Raw genomic sequence first — 16,450 nt, forward strand, 5'->3', positions numbered from 1 at the left:
TTAAGCCATTTTGAGTTTATTTTTATGTATGGCGTGAGGGAGTGTTCTAACTTTATTGGTTTACATGAGGCTGTCCAGCTTTCCGGACACCATTTGCTGAAAAGACCGCCTTTTTTTCATTGTATATTCTTGCCTCCTTGTTGAAGATTAATTGACTGTAGGTGTGTGGGTTTAGTTCTGGGCTCTCTATCCTGTTCCACTGATCTAATGTCTGCTTTTGAGCCAGTACCACACTGTTTTCATTACTGTAGCTCTGTAGTATTGTCTGAAGTCTGGGAGGGTTATGCCTCCAGCTTTGTTCTTTTTCCTCAGAATTGCCTTGGGAATTATGAGTCTTTTATGATTTCATATAAATTTTAGGACTATTTGTTTTAGCTCTGTGAACAATGTCATGGGTTATCTGATAGGGATCCCATTAAATCTGTAGATTGCTTTGGGTAGTATGGCCAGTTTAACAATATTGAGTCTTCCAATCCAAGAGCATGGGATATCTTTCCATTTCTTTGTATCATCTTCAGTTTCCTTTATCACTGTTTTATAGTTCTCAGTGTATAGGTCTTTCACTTCCTTGGTTAGGTTTATTCCTAGGTATTTTATTTTTTGATGTGATTTTAAATTGGATTTTTTAAACTTTCTTTTTTCTGCTATTTCATTGTTCATGTAAAGAAAAGCAACAGATTTCTATACATTGATCTTGCATCCTGCTACCTTGCTGAATTCATTTATTAGTTTTAATAGTTTTTGTGTGGAGTCTTTAGGGTTTTCTATATATAGTATGTCATCTGTATACAATGCTAATTTTACCTCTTCCCTTCCAATTTGGGTACCTATTATTTCTTTTTCTTGTCTGATTGCTGTGGCTAGGACTTCCAAAACTTATGTTTAATGGAAGTGGTGAGAGTGGGTATCCTTCTCTTGTTCCAGAATTTAGTGAGAAGGCTTTCAGCTTTTCACCACTGAGTATTATATTGGCTATGGGTTTGTTGTAAATGGCTTTTATGATGCTGAGAGATGTTCCCTCTATACCCAATATGGTGACAGTTTTTATCATGAATGGATGTTGAGTTTTATCAAATGTTTTGTCTACATCTATTGAGATGATTATGTGGTTTTGTCTTGTTGATGTGGTGTATCATTGATTGATTTGCATATGTGGAACCATCCTTGTGACCCTGGGATAAATCCAACATAATCATAGTGTATGATCCTTTCTATGTGTTGTTGGATTCAGTTTGCTAAATTTTTTTGAGGATTTTTGCATCTATATTCATCAATGATATTAGCCTGTAACTTTCTTTTTTTGTAGTGTATTTGTCTAGTTTTGGTATGAGGGTGATGGTGGCTTCATAGAATGACTTTAGGAGTGTTCCCTCCTCTTCAATCCTTTTGAATAGTTTGAGAAGGATAATCATGAATTCTTTGTCTATTTGGTAGAATTCTGCAGTGAAGCCATTTGGTCCTAGACTTTCGTCTGCAGGGAGTTTTTTTTAAATTACAGATTCTATTTCACTTCTAGTAATTGGTCTGTTCATATTTATCTGTTTCTTGATTCAATTTTGGTAGGCTGTATATTTCTAGAAACTTGTCCATTTCCTCTAGGCTGTCCATTTTGTTGGTATACAAGTATTTTCTTATGATTTTTCTTTTTGTATTTCTCCTCAGTTATATCAGTAGTTTTTCCCTCCTCTTTCTTATTTTGTTTATTTGGGTCCTCTTTTCTTCTTGGTGAGTATGGTTACAGGTTCATCTATTTTTTTTTATCCTTTCCAAAAAACAGCTCTTGGTTTTACTGATTTTTTTGTTGTTTTTTAAATCTCTGTTTTATTTTCCTCTCTGATCTTTATTATTTCCTTCCTCTGCTGAATTTAGGTTTTGTTTGTTATTTTTCTAATTCTTTCAGGTGGTAGGTCAGATTTTTTTAGTTGAGATTCTTTTTTTTTTTGAGGAAGGCCTGTATCACTGTGAACTTCCCTCTTAGGACTCCTTTTGCTGCATCCCATAGATTTTTTTTTTTAAATAACTTCTTTTTTTTGGAGGGGAGGGAGGTAATTTGGTTTATCTATTTATTTATTTTTCTTATTGGAGGTACTGGAGATTGAACCCAGGACCTCATACATGCTAGGCTGGCACTCTGCCACTGAGCTATACCCTCCCCCCATAGATTTTGTATGGTTGCATTTTCATTGTCATTTGTTTGGAAGTACTTTTTGACTTCCTCTTTGATTTCACCATTGACCCATTGGTTTTCTAGTAGCATGTTGTTTAGTGTCCAGGTAATCATTATTTTCTCTCTTTCTTTTTGTGGTTGACTTCTAGTTTCATTCTGTTGTGGTCAGAGAAGATGCTTGAGATAATTTATATCCTCTTACATTTTTTGAGGCTTGTTTTGTGTCCTAATACGTGGTCTATCCTAGAGAATGTTCCGTGTACCCTTGAAAAGAATATATATAGTGGTTTTTTTTGGATCTAATGTCCTGTAGGTATCAATTAACTCTTAACTGTTTTGTTGTGTTCTTTAGAGTCTCTGTTGCCTTATTGATTTTCTGGCTGGAAGATCTGTCCATTGATGTCACTGGGGTGTTGAAATCTCCTTTTATTGAATTGCCATCAATTTTTTAAATATGTTAGTATGTGTGTTATGTATTTAGGTGCTCCTATATTGGGTGCATATGTTAATGAGTATAATATCATCTTCCTGTATTGATCGTTTTATCATTATGTAGTGTCCTTCTTTGTCTTTATGGCCTTTGTTTTAGTCTATTCTGTTTGATATGAGTATTGGTACTGCCACTTTCTTGTCATTTCCATTTGAATGAAGTATCGCCTTTCACCTCCTCACTTTCAGTCTATACATGTCTATTGCCCTAAAGTGGGTCTCTTAGAGGCAGCATATTATAGGTTCTTATTTTATTATCCATTCTGACACTCTGTCTTTTTAAAATATTTATTCAAGTATAGTCAGTTTACAATGTTGTGTCAATTTCTGATGAACAGCACCGTGCTTCAGTCACATAGGAAAATACATATATTCATTTTCATATTCTTTTTCACTGTAAGTTACTACAAGATATTGAATATAGTTCCCTGTGCTATACAGTATAAACTCGTTTATCTATTTTATATATAGTAGTTAGTATCTGCAAATCTCAAACTCCCAATTCATCCCTTCCCACCCCCTTCTTCCATGGTAACCAGAGTTTGTTTTCTATGTCTGTGAGTCTGTTTCTGTTTTGTAAATAAGTTCATTTGTGTCATTTTTTAAAGTTTCCACATATAAAGGATATCATATGGTATTTTTCTTTCTCTTTCTGGCTTACTTCACTTAGAATGACATTCTCCAGGTCCATCCATCTTGCTGCAAATGGCATTATTTTATTCTTTTTTATGGCTGAGTAGTATTCTATTGTCTAAATATACCACAGCTTCATTATCCAGTCCTCTGTTGATGGACATTTAGGTTGTTTCCATGTCTTGGCTATTGTCAATAGTGCTGCTATGAACACTGGGGTGCATGTATCTCTTCAAATTAGATTTCCCTCCAGATACATGCCCAGAAGTGGGATTGCTGGATCATATGGTAAGTCTATTTTTAGTTTTTAGAGGAATCTCCATACTGTTTCCCATAAGGGCTGAACCAAACCACATTCCCACCACAGTGTAGGAGAGCTCCCTTTTCTCCACACCCTCTCCAACATTTATAGTTTGTGGACTTTGGAATGACGGCCATTCTGACTGGTGTAAGGTGATACTTCATTGTCGTTTTGATTTGCATTTGTCTGATAATTAGAGATATTGAGCATTTTTTCATGTGCCTATTGGCCATCTGTATGTCTTCATTGGAGAATTGCTTGTTTAGGTCTTCTGTCCATTTTTGGATTGGGTTGTTTGTTTTTTTGTTATTAAGTTGTAGGATCTGTTTATATATTCTGGAAATTAAGCCCTTGTCAGTCTCATCTTTTGAAAATATTTTTTCCCATTCTGTGGGTTGTCCTTTTGCTTTGCTTATGGTTTCCTTTGCTGTGCAAAAGCTTGTAACTTTAATTAGGTCCCATTTGTTTATTTTTGCTTTTATTTCTATTGCCTGGGTAGATTGCCCTAGGAGAACATTGCTGAGATTTATGTCAGAAAATGTTTTGCCTATGTTTTCTTCTAAGAAGTTTAGTATCTTGTCTTATATTTGTCTTTAAGCCATTTTGAGTTTATTTTTGTGTATGGTGTGAGGGAGTGTTCTAACTTCATTGATTTACATGCAGCTGTCTAGTTTTCCCAACACCATTTGCTGAAGAGACTGTCTACTCCATTTTGTATACTTTTTTGTATACTTTTGCCTCCTTTGTCAAAGATTAATTGACCAAAAGTTTGTGGGTTTATTTCTGGGCTCTCTATTCTGTACCATTGATCCATATGTCTGTTTTTGTACCAATACCATGCCGTTGATTACCGTAGCTCTGTAGTATTGTCTGAAGTCTGGGAGGGTTATTCCTCCAGCTTCATCCTTCTTCTTCAATATTGCTTTGGCAATTTAGGGTCTTCTGTGATTCCATATAAATTTTAGGATTATTTGTTCTAGTTCTGTGAAAGATGTCCTTGGTAATTTGATAGGGATCACATTACATCTGTAGATGGCTTTGGGTAGTATTGCCATTTTAACAATATTAATTCTTCCAATCCAAGAACACTCTATGTCTTTTGGTTGCAGCATTTAGTCAATTGACATTCAAAGTAATTATTGATAGATTGGGATTTATTGCCATTTTAAACCTTGTTTTCCAGTTGATTTTGTATTTCTTCTTTGTTCCTTTATTCTTTTTGCTTTTCCTTTTGTGGTTTGATGGTTTTCTTTTATATTATGCTTGAATTCCTTTCTTTTGAGTTTTGTGAGTCTATTGTTTTCAAGTGTTTTAAACCATAACTATATCTACTTGCTTTAGACTGATAGTCATGTAAGCTCAAACATATTCTAAAAGATCTATGTTTTCTTACTCATCAACCCCATTTTGTGATTTTGATTTTCTATTTTACATCTTTATGTTTATCCTATTGCTGTTGCTTGTAGTTATAACTGCTTTCACAACATTTTTGGTTTTTGATGTATGGACTAGATTAGGAGATCCTCGATCCTTTTATATATTAGTCTTTCCTATTGTGATTTTCCCTTTCCTATAGATTCTTTCTTCTTTCTTATTAAGAGAAGACCTTTCAGTATTTCTTTTAGGATAGGTTTAGTATTGCTGTATTCTTTTAGTTTTGCTTGTCTGAGAAATTCTTTTATTACTCATTCTGTTCTAATAATCTTGCTGGGTAGAGTATCCTAAGTTTCAGGTTTTTCCCTTTCAGGACTTTGAATATATCATGCCACTCCCTTCTGACCTGCAACCTTACTGTAGAGAAATCAGCTGATAGCCTTATGGAGGGAGTCCCTTGTAATGGACTCGTTTTTCTCTTGTTGCCTTTAGAATCCTCTCTTATCATTCACTTTTGCCATTTAATTATATGTCTTGGTGTGGGTCTGTTTGGGTTCATCTCATTTGGGACCCTCTGTACCTGGATATGTTTCCTTCTTTAGGTTTGGGAAGTTTTTAGCTATAATTTCTTCAAATACATTTTTGATCCCCATTTCTCCTTCTGGAATCCCTATTAGGTGTAGGTTGGCAAGCTTTATATTACCCCAGATCTCATGTTGATTTCATTTTTTAATTTGTCTTTATGTCTGCTGTTCTGATTAGGTGATTTATTATTCTAGCCAGATGACTTATTTGTTATTCTGCATTATTTAGTCTGCTAGTTACTGCCTTTAGCTCAGTTTTTATCTTGGCAATTGAGTGGTCTAATTTTGATTGGTTCCTCTTTATGGATTCTAGTTCCTTATGACAATGATCTGCATTTCTAGTCTTTCTTAGTTTCCATAGCATTTTTATTACCTTCTTCTTGAACTTTGGGGTCTGGTAGCCTGGTGAAGTCTGTTCCATTGTTTTTTTCTTTCAGGGGATTTCTCTTTTTCTTGTAATTGGGAGTAGTTCCTCTGTTTTTTCATTTCACATTTATTTCTCTGACTATGAATTTAGGAAAAACAGTTATCTACTATGGTCTTAAAGGGTTGTTTTATGTGGGAGCATCCCTGTGTAGCGTGAGTGAGTCCAGTCTTTTTGGTGTGCGGGCTGTTTTTGGTATGGCTGCCTGCCATGTCTTTCCTTGCCATGTGCTGTCTGTTGTCCTGATGATGGGAGGTGGGATTGGTGTTGTGGTGTCCAGAGCCTGCACTGGATGTTGGGCAGGGCTTCCTCTTTGCTCTGCGGTGGTCACAGCCCTGTCAGGGGAAAGGTCTGCTCCCTATTTGTTGGAGTAGAAGCCCCCAGATTCGTTTCTGAGCTGCAGTCTGAGGTAGGTGGGACTGGAGCTGTCTGTCTGGGAAAGGAGCTGCTGTGTTCCTCCCCAAGAGCTGTACGCTGGGATGTGTGACTCTGTGACACCATTACCCACCCAGTGTGTGCGCCCACAAAATCGTTGCTGCTGGTGCTGCCCTGGGACCCATCTGCCCTGCGGGAGTGCCAGTAATTGGCTTGGGCGTCAACCGTGGCACGTGCAGTCCCAAAGTCCAGCGTGGCCAGAGCCACGCCCTGCTGTGAGCACGCTGACTAACAATCGGGCTTCCATGGTGGACCCATGCCTGCCCTTCACACATTGGTAATGGGGCTCCTATGGCAGATGTGCACTCTGTCTTAGGCACATCCCTGCTTGTAGTCCAAACCACATTCCAGGCACTTCAGGCTGTCTCCATGCAACGAAACCAAGTCCTCTCCCCACGTCTGTTCCCTGAAGCCCAAGTTTCAGCACCTAGCCGGTGCACATACTAGCAGGCGTGTGGTGACTTGGCAGCCGTCAGTGCCCGTCTCTCTCTACCCTGCCTAGCAGCAAGCTGGCCTGGGAACAGTTTTCTTGGGCAAATTCCAGGCCCTTGCAGCCCCCGCCCCCGCCCCCGCCCCTGCTGATCTCCCAGCCAGTGAAGGGGGTTCCCAAGGTAGGGAACCTTTCCTCTTTCACAGCTCCCTCCCAGGGGCACAGATTCCCTCTCCATTCCTTTTTTTTTTTGTTTACTCCTACTTGGTTATGTGGAGGTCTTGTGTGCAGCGTTGGTTGTATGAGATCTTTTGCCAGCTTTCAGTAGGTATTCTGTGAGAATTGTTCCAGATATAGATGTGTTTTTTATGTATTTGTGGGGGGGAGGTGAGCTCCATGTCTTTCTGCTCTGCTGTCTTGATCTCCCTCCCATGAAGACTTTTTGAGATAAACGTCTTGCATGTTAAAGTACACACCTCCAGCTACCCTCATTTTTCTCTGCATGTCAATTAGTGGGCTTTTCGAAATGGGCAGCATAAGGAAAAGCTTTTACATTCTTAAATTCATAACAAAGAATAAAATATAGGTGTCACTGGTTAGGAAAAGGTGGAAGGAAGGGAGGAGTCTGGAAGCAGACATCAATTTAATTTCCCCTATAGTTGCTCCCCTGCTCCACTTCCTAGTACGTCTCTTTCATCTGCCCCAGGCCAGGAGCGGGCAGGTAGATTAATGGCTCTCTAATACTTCTTTCTGGTGGTGGGGTGTGGAGAACATTTGTCTGCTAGAGTCTGAAACTGCAGTAGACTCTTGTTCGTTATTCCCTTAGACCCCCGGTCCTGAAACTTGAAAGGAAACAAAATAGAAATCTCTTTTTATAGCCTCTAGTAATCACTCTCTCGCCATCTTACAAACAAATAGTGGCATCACTTCAAGCCATTATTGGCTCTGAGCATGAAGAACTGCTAAGAAAAAAGGGAAAAAAAGAGGAAGCAGATTCTAAATATCTTGAAATCCATTACAGTGCTGCTTCCTCTGAGGAGCCTTCCCTGAAGTGCTGCAGTGTGATTAGTGCCTTTCCTCTGAGCTCGCATATCATGGTGTTGAAATTACCTGCTTACTTGCTGGTCTCCCTCACTAGACAAGGAGTAACTTGTGGGCAAGGACCACATGCTGTGGCTCTCTGAAGCCTAGGTTTGGCACAATGTCTGGCCCTCAGTAGACTTTGTTGAGGGGTTTACTATTGAGCATATCTTGAAGGCAGCCAATTTCTAGATTCTGATCTCAGTCCCCTCGCTCCCTCCTTATAAAGCCTCATCTCCAAAAGGAGAACAGTGTTGCCGCCACCACAGCTTCACTTGTCTGTGCTTCATTATCCACTCCCTCCTGGTGGAAGCCAGGATATTCCAGCTGTCCAAATACAGACCCCACAGGGAAGCTCATTTGCCGAGCAAGGCCTTGTCTGAGAGGGTATCAGTCATGGCCACCAGGTGGCAGAAGTGGTATTCTGCTGAATGCACTGCTAAGCTACTGTTTCTTGGACAAGGCTAAAAAAAAAAAAGTCACTTTCTAATTTTAATTCTACACTGCATGTTTTTAATTTTGTGATGCCTATAATTCCTGTTTATGGCTCTCTGCAGTGCTATTAAAACTACTACACCCAAGATTTGCTATTGAGACAACCACAAAGCAAGGCAGTCTGTGGAGGGCAGGATGCAGCTCCTCTGTCTTCCTTCCAAACCCTGGGGGGCCCCATATCCTTCTCTCAGCCCCCAGGAGGAAGTTGTGAGAAAATTGATATTGGCACTTGCTGTTCCTCAGTTCTGCTATTAAGTCCAAACCTGACAACGCGGTGAAATGTGATAGCTTACGAGGAGCTTAATGTTATCTGGTTGAATCTGGAAAAATCTAATCAGAGATGACTTATGAATAATAATTCAGGGATAAAAATAATTATGTCTAAAGGGCTAATGTTACTCAAGCTCTCTAATGATGGGCTCAGAGAAGGTATTTAGTGAGAATGATCGGATTCCTCTGTCGTCATTTTGTGCCCTCAGAGCTCAACCTGTTTCCTGCCAAATTGGATTCAGTTGCACAGTCACTGAGGACCTACTATTTGTCAGGTGCGTGCTAACTGCTTTGAGTTAAAAGAAAAAATGATAAGATCTCACCCTTGCCTGCGAGTTGCTCATGGATTAATGGTAGAAGACAGGCCCGTAAGTGGTTAGTTATGATGCAAGCGTCCAAGTGGCACTGCAGGGTGGGAGGATGCAGGGGCTGTTAGGGGCAGGGCACCTGCCTAATCCAGGCTGCAAAGGAACAGTAAGTGTGTTAAGGACGATTTCTGGAAGGTGGCTGGTACTAAAAGTTTGGTAAAGAACTTTTTCAGCCAACTATAGGATCAACGTGAATAGTAGGAATACCAGAGACAGGTCTGGAGGATACTGACTGTCATTCTTCATTGTAAGTGTGACAGTATCTGCTCCTAAGAACCAAGGGGAATTTTTGGAAACAGTTGCATTAAGGATGTTAGTAGGTTAGCTCTTTCATTAAAGGGGAAAAGGACAAGGGATGGGCAGAAGGGAGAAGTCAGATGTGTAAGAAAAAAGCTGAAAACAGCATTTGTAATTTTATTTCACTTGAATTCTAATACTTTAGCGGAATACCATTCCTTAAAGGAACATAGGGAATTTGGAACAAAGACATTGAATGTACAGACCCCATGTGTCTCCATAGCAAAAATCTAAAGCCAAAAAAGATGGCATGTCAATGTGTGACACAATGTAGAGGGCTCTAAAAGGGCGATGCCAGTGTTTAGTCTCCTTGCCCTAATTAGAATGGCTTTAAGGCACTAAAAAGTAACCAGTGGAAAAGAAGGCCTGTCTCTGGCTTTCTCAGGACTGAGAAAGAACTAGAAATATTTATTTCCTTAGGACACAGAGTACGGTGAGGAGGAAAAGAGCTCTGGCTGGGGTCTGCAGGTGTGGTTCTGGGTCCTGGCACGGGACCCAACCTACTGTGTACGACCCTCAGTAAGTTTCCTGACCTCTCTAGGCCTCTACGTGCTCTGCTATAGAATGGACCAGATCACTGGTTCTCAGAAGGAGCAGAAGAGCCCCTGGGGGAAGGTTCTAGCTGTTAGACGACTGGGTTGGAGCCAAGGATGCCAGCCATCCTACAATGCATGGGACAGTCCTGAAGAATGACACAGTGCCCCAGGTCCCACAAATAACCCACCTGAATTTCTTGTAAGGGAAAAGCCTGGAACCTACTTCTGAGTCAAACCTAATTCTCTCTTAATTATAATCCAAAGAGGTGTTTTTTTTTTGGCCCATGTTTAATATGTGCCAAATGCACCAGTTTCTATCCTCCTGACCCTTGACTCCTTCATTTCTACTTTTTGTTCAGAATGACTTCTGTCTTTACTTCACGCAAACCTATGATAAGTACCAACATCTGACTGCTTTGTTACATCTTCTAGGACAGCCGTGCCTGGGGTTTGCATATTGTAAATATTATAAATAATTTTCCTTTTAAATTCTATTATCATATTCAGGCCATAATGCTATTTTAAATTATATCAATAAGCAGGTTATATTACCCATGAATTTCATTCCAGGGTGGAAAAGGGAGTATTTCAAAGTACTTGCTCTAAGAAGGGGAGGCGTTGGGACCAATGGGACAGGGCACAACCTCTGGATGGGACAAGCCCTAAGTTCTCTCCCCGAAAAGCCCCCACAGCCAGGATCAGTCACCTCTGCGCAGGGCTTGCAGGCTCTGCCGGGCGTGGCGGTGCAGCTCCTCCACGCAGGGCGGCCTTGTGGCCGGGAGGAAGATGTTTCTCTGCTGGTGCCAGGGTGCGCGGTAGTACACGCTCAGCTTGCTCTCGATGTCCAGGTTGGAGACAGCTGCAAGACAGAGAGGGAAAGGGGGCGTTATACGTCAGTAGCTTTAAATTGTGCATCTGGCAGACCCCGGGGTGGGGAGGGGGCCGAGGAAGGAGTCTGGGTGGAGTAGAAACCCAGACTGCTGCATTCACATGAGGAACTCACTAAAGGCTGGAGAGAGGTTTGAAGTTTACAGTACAGCTAGGGCCAACCTTTGCCCCCAGGCCAAGGGATGGGAGACCCCCCCGGATACCAACCACCAGCCCGTGACCAGCCAGCTCCCTCTCCACACCTTCACGTCTCAGCCACCTTTCAGAGCACTGCTCAGCCTCCCCAGTTTCGCCCAGGTAAGAGCACAAGCATTAAAGAACCCACTATGGGGTGATGGGTGTCAGGTGAAGGAAACCACAGAGCTAGTGAGGAGAGGGAGACAGTCCTTGCGACTCATTCAAGAGATCAAGGAAAGAGCGTTGAACCCATTATGTCTTCTCCATGGACACACTGGGCCTAGGATGGAGATCACCAGTGAGTCAGAGACAAATTCTTGTGGAAGGAGTGGTTCCTAAAAACCACTGCACAGAGGAACTCCTGAGCACCTGGGCAGCCTGCCGGCCTCAGGGAGGGCAAGAATGGGCCCAGACTGCTTTACCCTCCAGACCAGCCCCACCCTGCTTCTCTCTCCCTCGTATGGAAGGATGGATGTATCCTCTCCACCTCTCCTCAGAACTTGAACCTACCACCTCCTGCCTGCTAGCTCTGCTCTCTACCCATGACCTATAGCCTCACTCTAGCTACCATAGTTTCCCCTCACTCACCTTTATCTCCTGAACTGAGGGACTATGCGGAGTCCCTGGTTCCTCACCCTGGGTTGTAGCCTAGAAATTGTAGCAAAAGAACCACTCTTTCCTATATTTCATCATCTTACTTCTTTCTGCTGGGAAACTTACATCTGGTCTCTATTATCAAAATTCATTTTTAGGAGGAACCAGGGACCCAGCATCCTCCCTCAGCTGGGGGAGATAAACCTGACTTGACTCGGGGAAACTGAGGTAGCTAGCGAGAGCCTGTAGCTCAGGGGCAGAGAGCAGGGCTAGCAAGCAGGAGGTCCTGGGTTAGAAGTGCCTGCCTCTCTGCCTCTCTGCCTCTCTGCCTCTCTGCCTCTCTGCCTCTCTGCCTCTCTGCCTCTCTGCCTCTCTGCCTCTCTGCCTCTCTGCCTCTCTGCCTCTCTGCCTCTCTGCCTCTCTGCCTCTCTGCCTCTCTGCCTCTCTGCCTCTCTGCCTCTCTGCCTCTCTGCCTCTCTGCCTCTCTGCCTCTCTGCCTGCCTCGAACCTACAACCTCCTGCTTGCTAGTCCTAGCTCTCTACCCCTAACCTACAGGCTCTCGCTAGCTACCAGAGTTTCCCCTCACTCACCTTTAACTCCTCAACTAACGAATGATGCTGAATCCCTGGTGCCTCAGCCTGGGTTGCAGCTGAGGAACCAGGGACCCAGCATCCTCCCTCAGCTGGGGGAGATAAACCTGACTTGACTCGGGGAAACTGAGGTAGCTAGCGAGAGCCTGTAGCTCAGGGGCAGAGAGCAGGCCTAGCAAGCAGGAGGTCCTGGGTTCAAGCCCCGGGGAAGGACAGAGGAGTTTTTGCTGGAAGCAGAAATCATATTCCATTTTTAGATACGTGGAGTCAGAGTGCTACCTCCGTTTCTAACTTGCTATCTGTGCTTATGAAATTTCCCCAAAGGTCTCAATGAACTTATGGGCCTGATTTCCCCAACAGACTAATTCACCATTAGGATCAAAAGTTACATCTCACCCATCCTTTTGCTCAGTCACAATGATCACAGGTAGGCGGTTGGTTAATGCGTAATTCTGGCCACTGTTTGCCTTGCCATAATGCCACGTAGACCAGAACAGCCATCTGCTAGGTTTTGAGGTTGTAATTCCGCCCATGGGTGCAGAGGTATGCCCGATAGTAAAACACTTATTTTACCTCTTCCGCCTTGAGTTTAAGGGTTATCACTCATCATAAAGTTATTTCAAGTCTTTAAAAAAAACCCACTTCATTTCAGGGACATCCTTCACACATACCACTTATCCATGTAACTTAAATGTGGTTCAACGACATCCATTAATTTGGAAGTGTGGCTCCCACTCTGACATGAGTTCATTGCACTGAGCCATGTAGATGAATGATAAAAATCAGGCCCAGGAGACGCTAGTCATTCTTGCTAAACTCAAATCCAGTTTTTTGGTTTGTATGTTTACTACTTTGGCAGACTTTTGATCCTACTTAAGTTGGGCATGTAATAACACATCCACGATAAGTGGAACTGTTCCAGTGTGGACTCATGAACCTGCCTTTCGAAACGCCTGATTTATTCCAGCATACCTTTCCCACTACACTTGTCCGCAGACGATGCCCTCCACCAGGACCACGCCACCTTGCAAACACACCCTGTACTTCACATATAGAGGGAAAGGCTCCCTGATGGCTTTTAAGGTTTCATCTTTCCGTTTAGCAAAGGTACAACATTTAGACTGTGAGCACACTTTTTGATCAGCGAGATTAGACACAGCAGGCAATAAACTAACAATGCAGGTTTCTATACCCTGCTAAACTATCGCTCAAGAGTGAGGACACAGACAATCTGGGAAAACTGTGATGGAAGATAACGTCTACAGTATCTCATCATCACCGCCTGAAAACAAAATGACTAGGAGAACAGAACCAAAACCCACAAACAAGAGCTACCAAAAAAGAAAAACAAAACACTAGGTGGTAAGCCATCTTGAGCCCTAGCATAGTGACGGTACAAAAAACCAAGGCCAAAGTGGCAGACAGAGCAGACTTGTGGCTTTCAAAGGAATATGCTTTAGGTGATCAACTGATTATGCAGCAGGACCAATGGAAGCCAGCGGGCAAAAGTGGCTCAAGGAAAACAACTCTCAGTATAGAACTCTACACTCAGGAAAGTTCATTTTACTTATTCACATACATTTTTGTTGAAGTACAGTTTACAGTGTTGTCCAATTTCTGGTGTACAGCATGAGGGGCGGGGGGCAGCGGCTTCCCCATGTCTAGACCGGAGGTCTTCTGCTTTCAAAGTCTCTAGCATGCCGTGATGGTCTGTGATGGCTTTCTCCCCTCCCCCACCCCCTTCACAGTCTGTAAGGGAAACTCATTTTTCACTCATCTGTCTCTACATTTAAAGCACACCTCTTATAGATAGTATATCGCTAGGTCTTATTTTTCCTTATACATTCTGGTAGTCATCGACTTTTATTGGCGTGTACAGTCTTTCAGGGGTATGGAGGCGGCGGCCCCAGAACTGAAACTCTTACAGGCACTCAAGTCTCAGTTCAATGGATGCGACTCGGCTCCATAAATGGATCAATCCATTCATCTTTGCCTCCTTTTACTCTGCCGCCTTTCTTTTCCTGATCTCTTTACTCCCAAGGTAAAGGCTACTTAATACCCAGCCCAAGTTCCACTTCCTCCATTGAGCCATTCACTCAGGGCTCAGGGGGTCATTCATTCACGGAGCACTGAGTGATTAGGGGCCTCCCATGCGGTACTCACTCAGGTAGTAGTAAGTGCTCTGATGAACTAAAACGGGGATGTGAGCGCGAGCAAGGCTACGGGCAGCAAGGCATGGAAGCAACGACAGTACAGACCGAATGACCAGGAAGGCCTGCGGTTTGCAACTAGGCATCAGAGACAGCGCTGACCCCGACCTCTAGCCCAGTGTGGCATCTGGACTAGCTGGTTACCAAAGTGATTTCCTCCTATTCTTGAGCACAGATGCAGCGGGACTACATTTCCCAGCCCCGCTCGCAGCTGGGCGTGGCCAGGTCTTGCGGTCTAACAGTAGCATGTGAACTTCCAGCACAGCCCATAAAAATCTCCCACCCGTTCTTCACATTCTTGAGACCTGAGAAGTCATAGACCAAAGATGGTAGAGTCACCGGATAAAAAGAACCTGGATTCCTGAACTCCGGCTAGGAGACGAGCCACCCACCAATGAAGAAAAACCCATTTTGGACATTATTATGCAAGTGAAGAAAAAACCTGACTTGCATTAAGCCACTGTGACACTGGGGGTTGTCAGGACAGCTCACATTGCACTGACTGGCTGAAGTCGCTGTGTCATTGCCGTGGCTACTCCTTTGGCCCTTCCTCAGCCTAGGACACGGCCTCACCACGCTCCCGTTTAGCTTTGCACTTCCAGGTTTCCTTTCCTTCCTATAGGTCCCACCCCATCAACTGGGATGGCAGCAGGGCAGAGGCTTGTCCTTCTAAGGTGAGCGCTTTGACGTGCTAGCTGCCCTCACTGCTGTAGCGTGGCAACGGAAGCGCCTAGGCCCTGTACGGCACGCGTACCTTTAGGTGGGGGAACGACGAATGCTTTCTCTTAGTTTGCTTAGAACACATGCTTTCTAGACTCCCACAAGTGCAGTCTTTGCCTCAGTCCTTCCCCAAATTACAACCACGTCTGACCTGGCGGGGCGGGGGGAGTGTGCTAGTGCTGCTCGCGCTGCTGCCGCTGCTGCCGCTTTCTCAGGACAAGGACTATTCCTTGTGCACCAGGCACACTGTCAGGCACAGAGTAGGTGCTCAACGACCGCTTGCTGAAGGAACGAATAGGGCCACTCAATGCTGTCAAACACACTGGGATGCTATGGAAATAATCTGCAGACGTTTCTGCTCTTCAGAAAACATCTTTAAAGCCACCCCCTCAATTTACAGTCAGCCGTGACAAAAGCTTGTCCTTGAAAACCAGATGCATAGACGGCAGGCTAAATTATGAGTCGCTTTGGGGCATCCAGAGAAATAAGGATGGTGCGAGAGGGCACGCTAAGTAGGACTCTGCTTGCCTGTGGCTCTGCTAAGTGCTGTTTTTTATCCCTTCTGCTCTTTCTTCCCAAACTCTACAATTTACAAAGTCACTCTTTATTCTGACACATACCTCCCTAAGTCACCTACCCAGTAAAAGCTGCAAGCATCCACTGTACTCGATTTCTCCCCAAGGCCAATGCCCAGGCAAGGCACCTGCGGCCAGCCAGGCTGAGAGGCCTTGTCAGTGCTCTCAGAGCAAGGTGCCCAGCCCCACACAGGCTCACGCCTTCATAGTGCCCTCCTGCTCCAGACAGCAACTTTCTTTGAGAGTCACAACACCGAGCTTCTCTGGTCAGAGACACCAAGGCCAGACCAAGTTGGCAATCAGGAAAAGCATGGGCTATACCATAACCTTGAAGAGTAAAGACATTCTTTTATAGTTTTTCTTTTATAGCCTCAGACCCATGTGGTGCTAGGAATCAAGATTAAAACAGAAATGCCGCCAACCTGCAAACCAAATGGCATGAGTCAATGACATCAGCCTGACACCTGTTTTGAGCCTAAGCAGCCATCCAAGTTGCACACAGGGTCACTTTGTTTGTTGCAACAACAGAGCAACATTAGGAAGAGGTATTTTGGACAGGATTTCACTCACTACAAAAACAGCTGGCTAATCTTTTTCCCAGTAATACGTGAGAATCATTTATTATTTCATTTTTTAGAAGACATCAATTAATATTCCCTTTATTTGATGCTGGTGCCACAATTAAACTGAACATGCTTTAATTCATCTAATTTTCCTTAAAATTTAAATTCGTTAGGCTGTACCCTTTTGATATGTATATTCTCTGTGTACATGAGAACCATTTATTATTTCATTACACTTACACAACCCAT

At 43.2% G+C, this 16,450-nt stretch overlaps 1 protein-coding gene across 2 annotated transcripts in view; it reads right to left on the minus strand.

Annotated features, from left to right (window-relative positions):
- Positions 1-16,450, minus strand: part of NHS (NHS actin remodeling regulator) — a 334,787-nt gene that overhangs the window by 54,677 nt on the left and 263,660 nt on the right. For both annotated transcript variants that reach the window (XM_031445813.2, XM_031445816.2), the window contains exon 2: positions 10,590-10,742. In XM_031445813.2, coding sequence (XP_031301673.1) covers positions 10,590-10,742 — 153 coding nt within the window. The remainder of the gene's footprint in view (positions 1-10,589; positions 10,743-16,450) is intronic.

The sequence above is a fragment of the Camelus dromedarius genome, chromosome X (genome assembly GCF_036321535.1).
Source record: "Camelus dromedarius isolate mCamDro1 chromosome X, mCamDro1.pat, whole genome shotgun sequence".
Lineage (NCBI taxonomy): Eukaryota > Metazoa > Chordata > Mammalia > Artiodactyla > Camelidae > Camelus > Camelus dromedarius.